The 14,001-nt window shown below is 35.4% G+C and overlaps 1 protein-coding gene across 4 annotated transcripts in view; it reads right to left on the reverse strand.

Moving 5' to 3' along the window:
• The window catches only part of FBN1 (fibrillin 1), a 305,284-nt gene that overhangs the window by 255,398 nt on the left and 35,885 nt on the right, over positions 1-14,001 (reverse strand). For all 4 annotated transcript variants that reach the window (XM_069097991.1, XM_069097992.1, XM_069097993.1 and 1 more), the window contains exons 3-4: positions 5,479-5,561; positions 3,135-3,233 (exon numbers count right to left, since the gene is read on the reverse strand). In XM_069097991.1, the coding sequence (XP_068954092.1) occupies positions 3,135-3,233; positions 5,479-5,561 (182 nt within the window). The remainder of the gene's footprint in view (positions 1-3,134; positions 3,234-5,478; positions 5,562-14,001) is intronic.

Here is a 14,001-nt window from a genome sequence, read left to right on the forward strand (position 1 = left end):
TGCATGTTGTCTCCCCCAATTAGAATGTAAGCTCAATGTGACTGTAAATTATCTCATTCTTTGTACCTATGTCCCCAATACTTATCACAATGCCTGACACATAGTAGGAGTTTTAACAAATAATTACTGATTGATCTCATGCTATTTGCACAGAATATGATTCGTGACATGCTACAGCCTGCTTGTGCCCACAACTCACCTTTTGAGTTTTCTGTGATTTTTCATTTCTTTGATATAGTTTTGTTTCATTATTTCTTGTCATATGGCATAATGAGGAAAATATTAAGTGTTAAAAGGAGACTGGCTTTTACAGCAAGTAAAGATCTGTTCATCTGAGAGTATATTACTCATAAATACTGTACACAGTATGGTATACTAGATAACTATTCTCCAGATGGGATTCTATGTCAATTTATAATTAGTTGTAACTAGTCTCTAAGTTGTTCTGTGTTAAGAGGTCTAAGTGGCACAGTACGTAGAGTGGTGGACTTGGAATCAGAAAGTTCTGAGTTCAAATCCTACCTACAGACATTATATGCAAGACCCTGGGGAAGTCACTTAAGCTAGAGTTTCCTCAACTGTAAAATGGGGATTATAAGAGCACCAATTCACAGATTTGTTGTGAGGATCAAATGAGATAATACATTTACAAATGTTAGCAATTATTATTATTTAATTGAGATTACTCAATTAGAGTAAAGTTCTAACCATAAGAAGTGATGTCTACCTATGCTGCCGTTTCTTTATCAATACAAGAGGTCTCCACAGATTTATGTCACTGCATATTTCTAGAAACAAGAATGTAAAAGGAATCACACTTTCCTGTAGGAACAATGCTATAATTAAGGACTGGGTTTCTCACTAACACCTCAACATCAAAGAAATTACAGCCATAGCCAATTAAATATCAAAAAGCAAACCAATTAATTTCATGACATAAGAAAATAAAATATATGTACAATATATGAAGAAATAGCACGTACAATAATTTAAAATGCTCCAAGTCCTATAAGATGAACATAAGTATATAATTGATTACATTTTTATATACTGAAGATCATTATACAACACATTAATCTAACTGCATGAATCATAAATATGACCTTCTAAAACTAACATTCCAGCCACATTCACAATATATTTAATAATATTTAGTTAACAATTTTGTTATCTTCTGAGCACTCAGAGGGATTTTGAGTATACTGTGGATATTCCAAGTCTTTTTTTTTAAAGATGTTTAGGGAAGCTTGAACTGATGCCTTACACATACTAAATACCCAATAAATATTTGCTGAATGAATGAATGCCTTCTTTTTCTCTTAATAAATTTCCTTATATCAGAGACATTCAAAATCATTCCACTTATATTCAAGTTCATGTTAGAATCTTTCTATAAAATTTTTTTAATAAAAATTAGGGGAGGGGGGCGGCTGGGTGGTGCAGTGAATAGAGCACCGGCCCTGAAGCCAGGAAGCCCTGAGTTCAAATCCGTCCTCAGACACTTAACACAAAAAACTAGCCGTGTGAACTTGGGCAAGTCACAACCCCAATTGCCCTATCTTCCCCCCTCCAAAAAGCAAATAAATAAATAAACAAACAAACACAAACAAATAAATAAATATAAACTAAGAAGAATTGAAATTCAAGGCAATTTGAATGGCAACAGAGAGGTGTATGAATAAGCTGCAACATATCACTAGAGAATTAGATGGGATATGTGGTATAAAGGGATACCATCAGAGAGATATATAACTGAAAAAAAAGATCTTATAACAAAGCAAGAGGTCCACATTTATCCACCTCTTCCCACATGAGTATCTATGCAGAGTCAGGAGGTCTAGAGCAATGATTAGAAAACTACGTACCATCTATTTTTATATGGCCTTTAAGTTAAAAATGGTCTTTACATTTTAAAATGAAGTTTTATTGGGGTGGCTAGGTAGGCACAATGAATAGAGGAGGACCTGAGTTCAAATACAGCTTCAGACATTTAACACTTACTAGCTGTGTGACCTTGGGCAAGTTGCTTAACCCCAATTGCCCTGCCTTTCCCCCCCTCAAAAAAATGAAATTTTATTAAGATTAGAAATGTAAAAGCCATTTTTAGTGTGAAGACATAATGAACTTGGGGGACAGAAGGTCGGAGGGGCAAAATTTGGCTCTCTGGTTATAGTTTGCCAAAACCCTACCTCACTCTAGAGTAAGGACCTTATTATGTACCAGGTAGACTCCTGTGGAGGATTTAAGGGAAGATATATGGATAAAGAGTCACATAAGAAGGTGTGGATGAATCTCTTAGATGACATATCCACATCAGTGAGATCATACATTCATCAAGGAATCTAATATATTTGAGGGACTCACTCTAGACTTCAGTTGTGATAGTTTGAGGGGGGAAAGAGGAAAGAATCTATCTTCTTTTCCTAGCTTCTCTTTCCAACCAAAGTAACATGAAGTGTTACTTTAAATATGTAAAAAAAAAAAGTCACTAAAGGGCAGCTCATGGGATGAATCTATTAGAGAAAAAAGGGCAATTACAGTCCTTGCCTTGTTGCTAGCAGTAGGAAAGAACTAATTATGAACTGATTGTATAACTATAAACTTCCTGTCTTTTCCCAGCTCCAGCTAAAAAGTTATCTTCTTCTCCCTGAATCACTTGTCTATCTCCCCACTTTGGGAAATCTAGAGAGAGAAAGCAAAGAGAAAAGTACACATGATGATGGTGCTCATTGGGAACCAAAAGATGATTGCAGGGACAGCCGCAAAAAGCTGTATCATCTAGTACTTTCCTGCAAATTACCCTCAAACTTGCTTAAATTATTCCCTGTTTTATATTCCTACTATGAAGTGGAGTCTTTATTGTCTCTAAATACATTTTTATTATCTTTAAAAAATTTGATCTTGAACCTCAACCTCCCAGTGGGGGCTGCCTTACACACTCATGCCAAAAGTGCAGGGCAGGGCAGATAAAAAAGCAGTTCCAAGTGTATAGGAAAACAGAAAAACTGACTGTTGAAATGAGAGAAAAAATAAAGCAGGTAGACAAAAAGCCAAAACCTAATATGGAAGCTAAGCCACATAAAGGAATTATTGTATCATTTTATATCATATCCTATCATGTGCAAAAAGCTTACTTGATCTTGAGCCACAGGAAGGAGATATCTGTCCAGTTGGGCAAGTACACATGTTTGGCCTTGAACAAAATCCATCTCCACAGGAATGCCGACAAATTGCTACAAATAAAGCCAGTGGTCCATTAGTAAATTAATTGAAAGTAATGAAGATACAATTAAGTATAATGAAAAACAACAACCAGCCAATATTTAGTAGACCCAAGTGCTTGGCCAGTCTTACCACTTTCTAGTTGTATGTATGACCTTGAGCAAGCCCCAACCCTTCTGAGCCTCAATCTCCTCAAGACTTTTGGATGAGATAATTTCTAAGGTTTTCTCCAGCATTCCAATTCTCTTCTCTATACTACAGCTTCTCCTCTGAGCTCCCTTAGCAATTATGGAGATTCTTGGAATCAACTGTGACAAAGACTGAGCCTATGGATAGGCAGGGGTAGTGAGGAAACTGTTCACCTTGTAGAAATGAATGAATATTTTTGAGCTCCCAACAGACCTTTTAGTCTATTATTGTTTCCGTGACATAAACCATGTGCTCATGCCTTAAATGGGTAAATTCACCTTCAAAATGAGCAAGACTAATTCCATCATTGTGTTAGAGTGTATCTGCTACAGGAATGATCCTTCTCATAAAACCCCAAAGCAGTTTGGTAGGAAGAAGCTCTGGGAAGATGAGGCTCAAATAACATTCTCAATGGAAAATACAAAATAGAGCAGCGCACAGTAGATGTTAGAGTTATGATGATTGCATAATTATAATATGATAAAATACTTAAATACTAAAGTACTTAAACACACTAAAATAATACTGTGCATAGTTTTACACAAGGGACCTATATCAACATGATAGAAACTATTTTGTATATTGAAATTGGTTTGAATTTATCAAATAAAAACTTATTTTTATTAATTTATTTATCTACTTTTCATTTACAACATTCAGTTCCATAATTCCTTGAGATTGAAAGATTATTTTCTTGATAATCAAGAACTCTGAGAAACATGTTAATTCTCTCAGGGCACTAGTATTCAATAGGGTAAGATTTATTAAGATAGTTTTGAATTTGTAAATCAATGTCTTGCTCTAAATATTTAATTGTAATGGTAAAATGAGAGGTTTGAACTAGACCAGGGATTCTTAATCTTTTTTAGGTCATGAACCCTTTTGAAAGCCTGGTGAAGCCTACTAACCTCATCTCAGAGAAATGTTTTTAAATAATTAAAAGAAATGCTAAATTCTAGTGAGAGTTTAGTGAAGATAAAGATGTATTATTTTTCCTATTAAAGTTCATGGATCCCCTGAAATCTATACATGGGATCTATCCCTTAGGGCTTTGTGGACCTTAGGTTAGGAAATCCTGAGTTAGATGAAGTCTTAGGTTCCTTCCAACTCTAAAATTCCATGATTCATAACTATATATAGTTTATAGCTATATAGTTATATAGGTTTCTCATTTAAAATGCTATTTTAAAAAAGGAATTATAGCCAACTTGGAACTATTCCATGGCTCCTCAATCAGAGGAGTCATTAGTCCTATTGGCATTATCCCTCATTCTTCGCACTATATTTGTCTGATTACTGCTTTACTTTCATTACATTAATGTGACTCCCTTCCCCTAAGCTACATGAACAAACATAAAGTTATCCCATAAGGGAATTAGATAGGTTAGTAACCAGAAAAGAAAAATTCAAGGAGGACCTAAGAGAAGTAATACCCTTGAAAATGCCTACAATCAATTTTTATAGGCATTCAAAGCATATGCAACTATTTTGCAAATATACTCATGGATCTTCTTAACCTTGGGAAATTCTAAAAGCAAAGATAAAATTAAGTTGTACCCTAGAACAGATATAAACCTGTGAGTGTATATGTGTGTGTATGTGTGGACAGAGAAAGAGAGAGAGAGAGAGAGAGAAGGAGGGAGGGAGGGGGAAAGAGAGGGAGAAGAAGAGGAAGTGAGGGAGGGAAAGAGAGGGAGAAGAAAAGGAGAGAGACAGAGAGATGGGCTCCTTTCTCTGGCAGTCTGGTGAAGCCTATAGACCTTCTCAGAATAAAGTTTTTAAATGCACAAAATAAAATACATAGGACTACAAAGGAAACCAAATACATTGGAATACTGTTATCATTTTATTTTAAAAAATAAGTTAGTGGATTCCAGGTTAAGAACCCCTTCTGGAAGCTGGAAAGTTTTAATACATTTCCTAAATTGGAGTCAAATTCTACTTATAGTAGGCTTTGCCATCAATATATTAATGCCATATAGTTGACTGGTACCAAATACTAGAAACAATGCATACCAAAACAGTAACACCTGGAAAACTTGAATGAAAATTTTGATATGAACTTACGGACAATGCACTGATTTCCACCAGGTAAGGTTTTCCATCCAGGGCAACAGTAAGCATTGTAACGTGATCCACACACATTTGGTCTAAAACAAAAAAACACATAAATTTCATACTTTCATTGGGGGGGGGGAAGAGATTAACAAACTAAATGAGAAAATCATTTTGCTATAGGATACAGGAAACAAATTTGGAGAAATAGGTCCTGTTTTGGTAGTTTGGGATACTTTAATGATCCCTTTAGGAGTACTCTTGCAGTGATGATTAATATAAACTATGCATGCAATCTGTCAATAAAATGAAAATAAGTGAAGCAATATGAAGTATGTGAAATTATATCAGCATGTGAAGAACTCAGACAGTAGATCCATATGAACCTAATTTAAGAAATAAACCACCTATATCTATAGGGAGGAAAACCTACTGCATTGAGAATTTCAAATGTCTGTTCCTTGAGGTCTGATTTTTTTCCCCTATGGCCCAGCCTACCTCTAAAATGTTACAACATTCTTACTTTTACCAGAAATACAGGAATGCAAACTATGACATTACTCAGTAAAATGAAAGCCCAAACATGTAAATATTTCTTTAGCAAAGGTTTAGAAAGGCAGTTTTTACCGGCTTTAAGGGAAAACAACAGAAATATAAAGTCAATATCACTTAGGGATGTTTTTTGCAAACTAACAATTCAATCAGGTTTCTTGGAGACAGTTTCAGCTCACAGCCTAGGAGGAATTAATTCAAATGCTATCTTTTCAAAAGTTTATGGAAACAAATGGTTAAAGTATAGCTGTGTCTAAACTGGAAAAATTAAAGTTTTTTTTAAAGTATATGTGTGTGTTATACAGATAAAGATCAATACACACAATAGAAAACATCCATTTTTTTTTTTTTGCAACATCCTAAGGTCCCAAATACTGACTTTGCTTGCAAAAGTTCAAGAGATGGTCAAACTTTTTACAATTATTCCTAGGCTGATTGGTGGAAATACTTATAAAAATTCCAGATGAGAGAGAACAGCATTTTTAACTAGCTTCAGAGATAGACACTTCTGGTAAAGAAGCACCCACACAATTTTTTTTTAAAAGGTTCCTTACTGCAACAAACATTTGGCAATATCATTGCAGGTTATGTATATAAATTCACATACCCTTCTGTGAATCATATTCCATTAAACTGAGTGAATAACTCTCTTTAGTCACACAAGTTAGTCACACTAGGACTTAAATCTACCCACTTAAAACTTCTGCCAGGTCAAATATTAAAGAGAATGGTAAATCCTTCATGGACACAGATACAATGACTTAAACTTCTTTATTTTACTCCACAGCACTTAATACAATTTGTTAGATACAATAACTGGTTGACACATTTAAAAGAGAGGATACAATAGACAACCAGCAAGTATTCAACCTCCATAGAGGTTCTCCCAATCTACAGAGCCAATCCAGGTCAAAACTAAATTCCACAACAGTAGGATGCTAGGGAATAGGGAAAATTCATAGTGCTCAACCCCAAACTCAATTCAAAACCACACATTCAAAAAGTTAGGGGCTACAGGAGATCAGCTGGTGGTGCCTAAGTAGGGCTGACTGCCATAAATAATTTGGCTAGAATAGATCTATCTAATCTGTTTATGCCCTTGTCTTTGAATTCCTTGTACATAACACAGTGCCTGATATGTGGTAGGGGCTTAATAATTGTTGTTGAGAGACTGACTGAATTTGATCTGGAATATGCTCTCATTTAATAGTCAATAAACATTTTTCCCTGATATTTATTATTGGCTATTGACTTGTAGGTGCTTAATAAATTTTACTGATTGATTGATTTCAGTTAACCTGAAATATGCTCTGTGGTTCAGGAGCTAATTTCCTTCCACCAACACAGATCAATTTTACAAGATAAATCCTAGGGTATAGCCTGAAACACAAAGAGGTGACAGAATCAGTCAATATAAGAGGCTGTGTTTAAACCCAGAATTCTATCCACTACATCCCGCTGCCTCTCCTGTGGTACAGAGTTGTGTTTTTTTTAAATCTCCTATGAAATCTACTATCCTAGTATCCTGTTATAGTACATTTGAATCTTTAAGGTTTTCTGTTATTGTTTTTTTTTTAAGGTGACTATGGGCAGTTAGGTTGCATAGTGAATAGAGTGCTGGGACTGGAGGCAAGAATCTGAGCTCAAATCTGGCCTCAGACACTTAAGCTCTATGAGCCTATGTAAGTCACTTAATCCTGTTTGCCTCAGTTGTCTCATCTGGAAAATGAGCTGGAGAAGGAAATGGAAAACTACTCCAGTATCTTTGCCAAGAAAACTCCAAATGATGTTACATGACTGATAAACAGTGTAAAAAGCATCAAGTTTTTCTTCAGTCACTGTCTCACCAAAGTCTAAATTTGCCTTATCTTCCTCTCCCTGGTGACTTCAAAATAAGTTTCATTTAAACAAAGATTAAAGCAATAGGAAAAGTCAGACCTGAATTAATCATTTCTAACATGTACGATAAGTTAAACGAAACAAGCTAACTTCAGAATATGCATGTTATCTACCTATGCTGTCTCTTTAATACCTCTAATTCATTTTATTTCTAAATTCTCTAAGTTGTTGAGTCATAACCTTTGTATTTGTTGCCTCCGAATTCTTTCAGGTTTTAGTTTAAGTCAATACATTTTCTTTCTGTGTATTCAATTTTAGTCGTTTCAGCTACATATTCTAGTAACTTTAACAACTTTTTTTTAATGTTGTTACTCTTGGGTCCTTATCAGTTCCAAGCCCTGATTCCATATTTCGTCCCATGTCAGGTAATAGAAAGAAGCAAGATATCCCTTCTGCAGCTGGGTCTTCAAAAATTCAGTGTAATGGAACTTACTGAAACAAGCTGGGTGGCATTGGTAGTACTTATCCAGAAAAATAATTATAAATTATCAAAAATAAACTGATTGCTTTTTTATTGGAAATACTAAAACTCAGAAAATACTGGCAGAAGTACTAGCTTTTTTTCTTATGAAAGACACATTCTGCAGCCAGAGCACAAAGCACTTCTTACATTTACAAACAGGAAATATATACCTTCTTGGCCAAAACAGTCTTCATGATCATGACAGTTTATACTATAAATGCATACATGTGTACAGAGTGTCCTAAAAGTCTTTATGCAGTTGTAAACCTTAATAGTTTTTCTATTCCTGGTACAGAGATGGTGATTATTAATTAATGATACAGGATCTATAAACCTTAATAGCTTAAAATTGAACTAAGACTTTTGGGTCACCCTGCATAATACTTTAAATTTTTCAAAGTGCTTTACATACGTTATCTCATTGGAGTCTCAAACCATCCTGGAAAATGAGTTACTAAAGTTATCATGTCATTTTACAGACAAGGATGCTGAAACTCAGAGTAGTTAAGTGACTTATTCATGGTCACATAGCTAGGAATCACCAATCTGAGATCTATACCCAAGTCTTTTTATGATTCTACCAACTATGCCATGTAAATTCACATCTCGTTCTCTTCCTTTCTCTCCTTAGCCACTTAAACTAAAGAGTACACTAATTCAAGGAGTTCCAATTAGCAGAAACTTGTTGAAATTAAAAAGCTCAAAAGCTTGAATTTAAGAAAAAAGATGTTTTTAAGGAGGCATAACCTTAAGGCATTACCTCATGTAATGGCAATAGTAAAAAATGATAATGTTAGGTCACAGAATGCTTAAACCTGAACCAATAGAAGTTCTAATTATATTTTCACCTGAACCATCAGATTAACTATGGGAGGGAGAGGTGAGGATAGAAAATGTGTTTCTACTCCATCTCACCACTTTAACTTGTAAAAATATAACTAAAGTAATCATCTATAATTTCTTTTACCAGTTACTTATAATACTATGCTTTGCAACAACCCCGAAGCTAATCATCCAGGGAGATGGGTCAACCTCAGCAGGCTTGGGGTTTGGATCGAGTTCACACACAGCACTCAAAGATGGGACTGACTGCCTAAAATGTATCTGAATTGACCAAACATCTGGGGTCTACAAAATCAAAACGGAGCTCTGCAAAAATGGAACATTTTATCATATGTGCTGCTTATAGCCCAAGATAATAAAGTCTAGGGACTAGAACACTTCAAGATGTGAACTTCATCCCTGGAATAGCAGTACCTTGGGACTGAAATCAAATGTTACTAAATGTGGTAAGCAAGCACCTATGCTCAACTTTAAAGAAAGAATTTAGATCTTTATTGCTTTTTATGGCTGCAAAATTCAACCTAACTAAATAATAGATGCAAATCAGAAGAATCCACCCACATATTCAACCCAGGGTTTGATAAGTTATGCTTACTCATGAAGCAAGCCAAACTCATTCCAGACTCAAATATCTTTATAACCCAAGTGAGGGCTAGCATAATAATATAGTGGACAGACAGACAGCTTCAGAATCAGGAAGATCTGGGTGGAAGTCTAGCCTCTGACACATACTAGCTGAGTGATCATTGACCTACGTACCTGTGATCTCTCACCAGCAGCCTTGCCCTGGGAGTTAGAAACTATGTTCTGGACTTTTTAACTCTCAGCTTCCAAACTTTTGCACTGAAGCCCTACTGAACCAATAGTTGTCTAACTCATGAGGCTCAGTATTTCAGGCACATCAAGACGTCTTATACTTCAGTGTCTATTCCCCCACCATCTTCTAACCAGCTTCCCCAAATTGCAGACTTGTGGCCACACATGTACCTCCCTATCTCCTAAAATCCATCTAGAACCATGGTCAAATTTACTCTACCATTCTTCCTGAATGGGGAATCAGTCTACTTCCCTATGTTTCCCATCCTTTTCAATTATGAGAACATTGGTTTAATGGTAAAAAGATTTTGGGGCCCCACATTATAACAACTATAAACATATATCTACTAAATGGAAAAATAATGACAAAAAGCTACTATTAATTCAGTAACACTTTTAAATGAATTTGTAGTTAGTCATGATGGCAAAAGATCATATTTCATTTTTTAAAAGTTAGAAGAACATTTTTCCTATAGAGTACAAATTAAGCATCAATAATATAAAATCCATTATTCATGCTGCATATTTAGTCAGAGCTAAATTAAGACCAAAATGACAGCGCTCAGAGCACAAATGGATTCACAAATTCCTTAGAGTAATTCCCCAAGCCCATCAGGAATCCAAGGCCCAAAGGTTGTGAACCACTGAGCTACACACATGAAAGCTGTATTATCTAAACTGTGAAAAGTCCATTTAGTTTTTGTAACTCTCTGTTAAATTCCTTCCCAAAATTCTTAATGCCTCTTCATGGTGTGGAGATTAAGTTACTGAAGTGCAGGACAATACATCAAAAGTCAGGCAGAGCCTACAAAGCTGAGAAGGCTTCAAGCACAGGTCCTCTGTCATCAACTGAATAACACCCCAACCACCATTCCTCCATAGCTAGATAAAATCAGAAAGACTAAATGCCAAGTTATGTGATATGATGAATCTTGGAGCAAAGCAATCCTCAAAGGCTGTTCCATAACTCATAAGAGAACTGTGAGATGCATTGGTAGAGGGAGTATTCATACCAACAAATCAAGTACTATTGATGTGTTCTGTCAGGTTAACCCTCTGGTTGTCCCTCACTCTAACCCACCTTTTCAGGTTATACACCTTTCTGATAACATCCTTGGAGACAGTGTGGTATGGTAAAAGAAGAACTAGATTGGGAGTCAAATCTCAGTTCTTCTGCTTACTAACCATGTGATCTTCAACATTCACTTAACTTTCTAAGGTCTCAGTTTTGTTTTCCTCATCTGTAAAATGAGAGAGTTGGATTGGTTGACCTCCAATGTCCCTTCCAGCACTAAATCTATAATCTATGATTCTTTTATGCTGCTTATCCAATATCATTCTTCATTGATAATTGCTACAACCTACTTACACTCACAATACAACTCACCATTGTACTATGGGTGACCCTCAATCTGAATTCTTCAAAGAGAATGGTATTCTATGCCTTTAAGCCACAAAACATCACCAGGAGAGAGAAGGTGGTCAGGAAAGAGAGAAAGAAAGGAAAATAATGGAAAAGGTCCAATAAGTCTAACAATATTTCCATAAACACAAATTTTACTTTCATGGAACTAAAGACTTGACTTTGCTTATTTCTTCACATTACAATGTATAAGACAGAAATTAAGCTACATTTCTAAAGAAACTACAAGTAAATCCGACCCTTCCTAACCTGAATCTAATATGTATTAGTTCCCATCCCACATTCTTCATTTTGGCCAAAGTGGTCTTCTTGCAGCTCTTCACATGATATATAATATACAATAAATGCTTTTTTCATCCATTCATTCATCTTCTATACCCCATTTGCATAGTTATATATTTATTCTAAATATAATTATGTGCATATATTACACATGTGTATACATGTACTTATAGAATATATGAATGTGTGTATGTATGTACACATACACAAACACCCACATGCATCTCCTTCTCCAATAGCAGGTAAGAACCTTGAGAACAGAGTGTTTCGTTTTCTGTATTCATAGCGCCAGTGCTTAGCTCATAGTAGACACTTCATAACTGCTAACTGAACTAATTGATTCTTTCAGGCTGTCCCTCATGAACTTCTTTACCTCTTCCTCTAAGAATCCTTAAATTTCCTTTCAAGTTATCTCAAATACTATCTCCTATATCAGGTCTTGGTTTATCCCCGTAACTACTAGTTCCACTAAAAAATACTGTGTACTTCATTTGTATGCACTCATAAATTTACAGGCTGTCCTCCCACTGCCCCCCAACAGAAAGTAAGTTCCTTGACGGCAGAGACTTTTATTTTTGTCTTTATAACACTGGTACATATGGCAGTGCCCAGTATACATAAGGTAATTAATAAATGTTTGTTTACTGACTCTCTTATGAGCTCTAGCTCTGCATCCCCTACTGTGTCCCAGGATAACTCACCAACACTTTAAAACACATTAAAAATGAAACTCATTTTCCCTTCCAAATCTGTCCTTCTTCCAAACTTTCTATCCCTGATGATGTGATTGTCATCACTCTCAGTCACTCAAGATGAAATATCACTTTCATCTTTAATTTTTCTTCTCTTTCTTCCCTCAAGCCCATATTCAATGTACTAAGCTCTCCTGATTTAAAAAAAAAAATTTCATTGGCTACATATGACCTCTATAGTAAAAGGTTACATTCTCAGTCTGGCATTTAAAGCCCTTTACCATCTAGTTCTAACCCACTTGCCTAGCCTTGTTTCACTCCCATATTCTTGACCTCTATGTAGTTTCTAGACAAATTGGTTGTTCTCAACCTTGTCTAGAATCTTTCCCACCTCTAAGCTTTCATTCTCTGTATTTAAAAGGGAACAATCATTTGAAGGAAAGTCATTCCCTATATTTAAAAGGAATATGCTATTCATCTCCATCTACTGTCATTGTCTTACTTTAAAGCCCCAATTCAGGGACTATTGCCTCAAGGAAGCCTTCCCTAACCCAAACAGCTGAATGTGATCATTCTTTCCTCATATTTTCCTAAAGTGCTTTGACTTGTCCTTTGCAACCCTATCTTATTGAATATACTTGGATCATACTTATTTTTGCATGTCTATAATACTTTATTAGACTTTAAGTTTGTTGAGGGCAGGAAATGTCCATTTTTAGCCTGGTGTCCCCAATGTCTTGCCTCTATGAACATATTTAATAAATATTTATTGAATTGAATTTTGCTCTTCTGTTATCTGAGAGAATCTATGTGATACTGCCACAGAAAAGGAGGGTGATGAGAAAGGAGGTGATTTCCATCCTTAGATTTATGATACTCTCTTAACTGTTGCAAATGATCTCAAAAAATACTGTGATATTTTCTTTAGCTGAGAACTTCCCTCAGCTAATTTCATAAAAACGTACAGTGAAGATTTTCAAAAATCTGAGAAAATCAAAGCAGAAATTAAAAATTCATAAGAGGAGATAAATTGGTGTCAGTAAGAGACAACACTAAGTAGAAGAGGCAATAGAAAAACTAGGGAGCTGAGAGGGAAGAGGTAGCCAGATGCCTTTTAACCTTCAGGCTACCTCCTGAACAACAACTGAGAGATGACCAAGTTGATGGTCAAGCAGCAGGGGTAGCAGCACTGGGGACAAGTTGGAGGTTTGGGGATTAGCCAAGGAGAGGTGATAACTGAGTCTCATAACTGGTGTTCCAGCATCCACCATTATGAATGGAAATAATTTCAATGAAACATCATACAAAAAAATAGTTCTCCCTAAACATATTCTGATCTAGGGAACTGAAATTTTTAAAAACCTCACATTTCTCTAATGCCTAATAATTAAAAAAAACATTTTACTTCTATTATCTTATTTGATCCCCTCAACAACCCTTTAAATAGTTAGCACACATATTTTACATAAAAGTAAATAAGGATTAAGCCGCTTGCCCAGAGTCATCTAGTTAACAGGTAACAAAAAGAAGATTTAAACCTAGGTGATTACTGACCTGAAGTCTAC

The sequence above is a fragment of the Petaurus breviceps genome, unplaced genomic scaffold, assembly GCF_028583685.1.
Source record: "Petaurus breviceps papuanus isolate PSGF00001 unplaced genomic scaffold, PetGlider_PUasm1.0 37, whole genome shotgun sequence".
Lineage (NCBI taxonomy): Eukaryota > Metazoa > Chordata > Mammalia > Diprotodontia > Petauridae > Petaurus > Petaurus breviceps.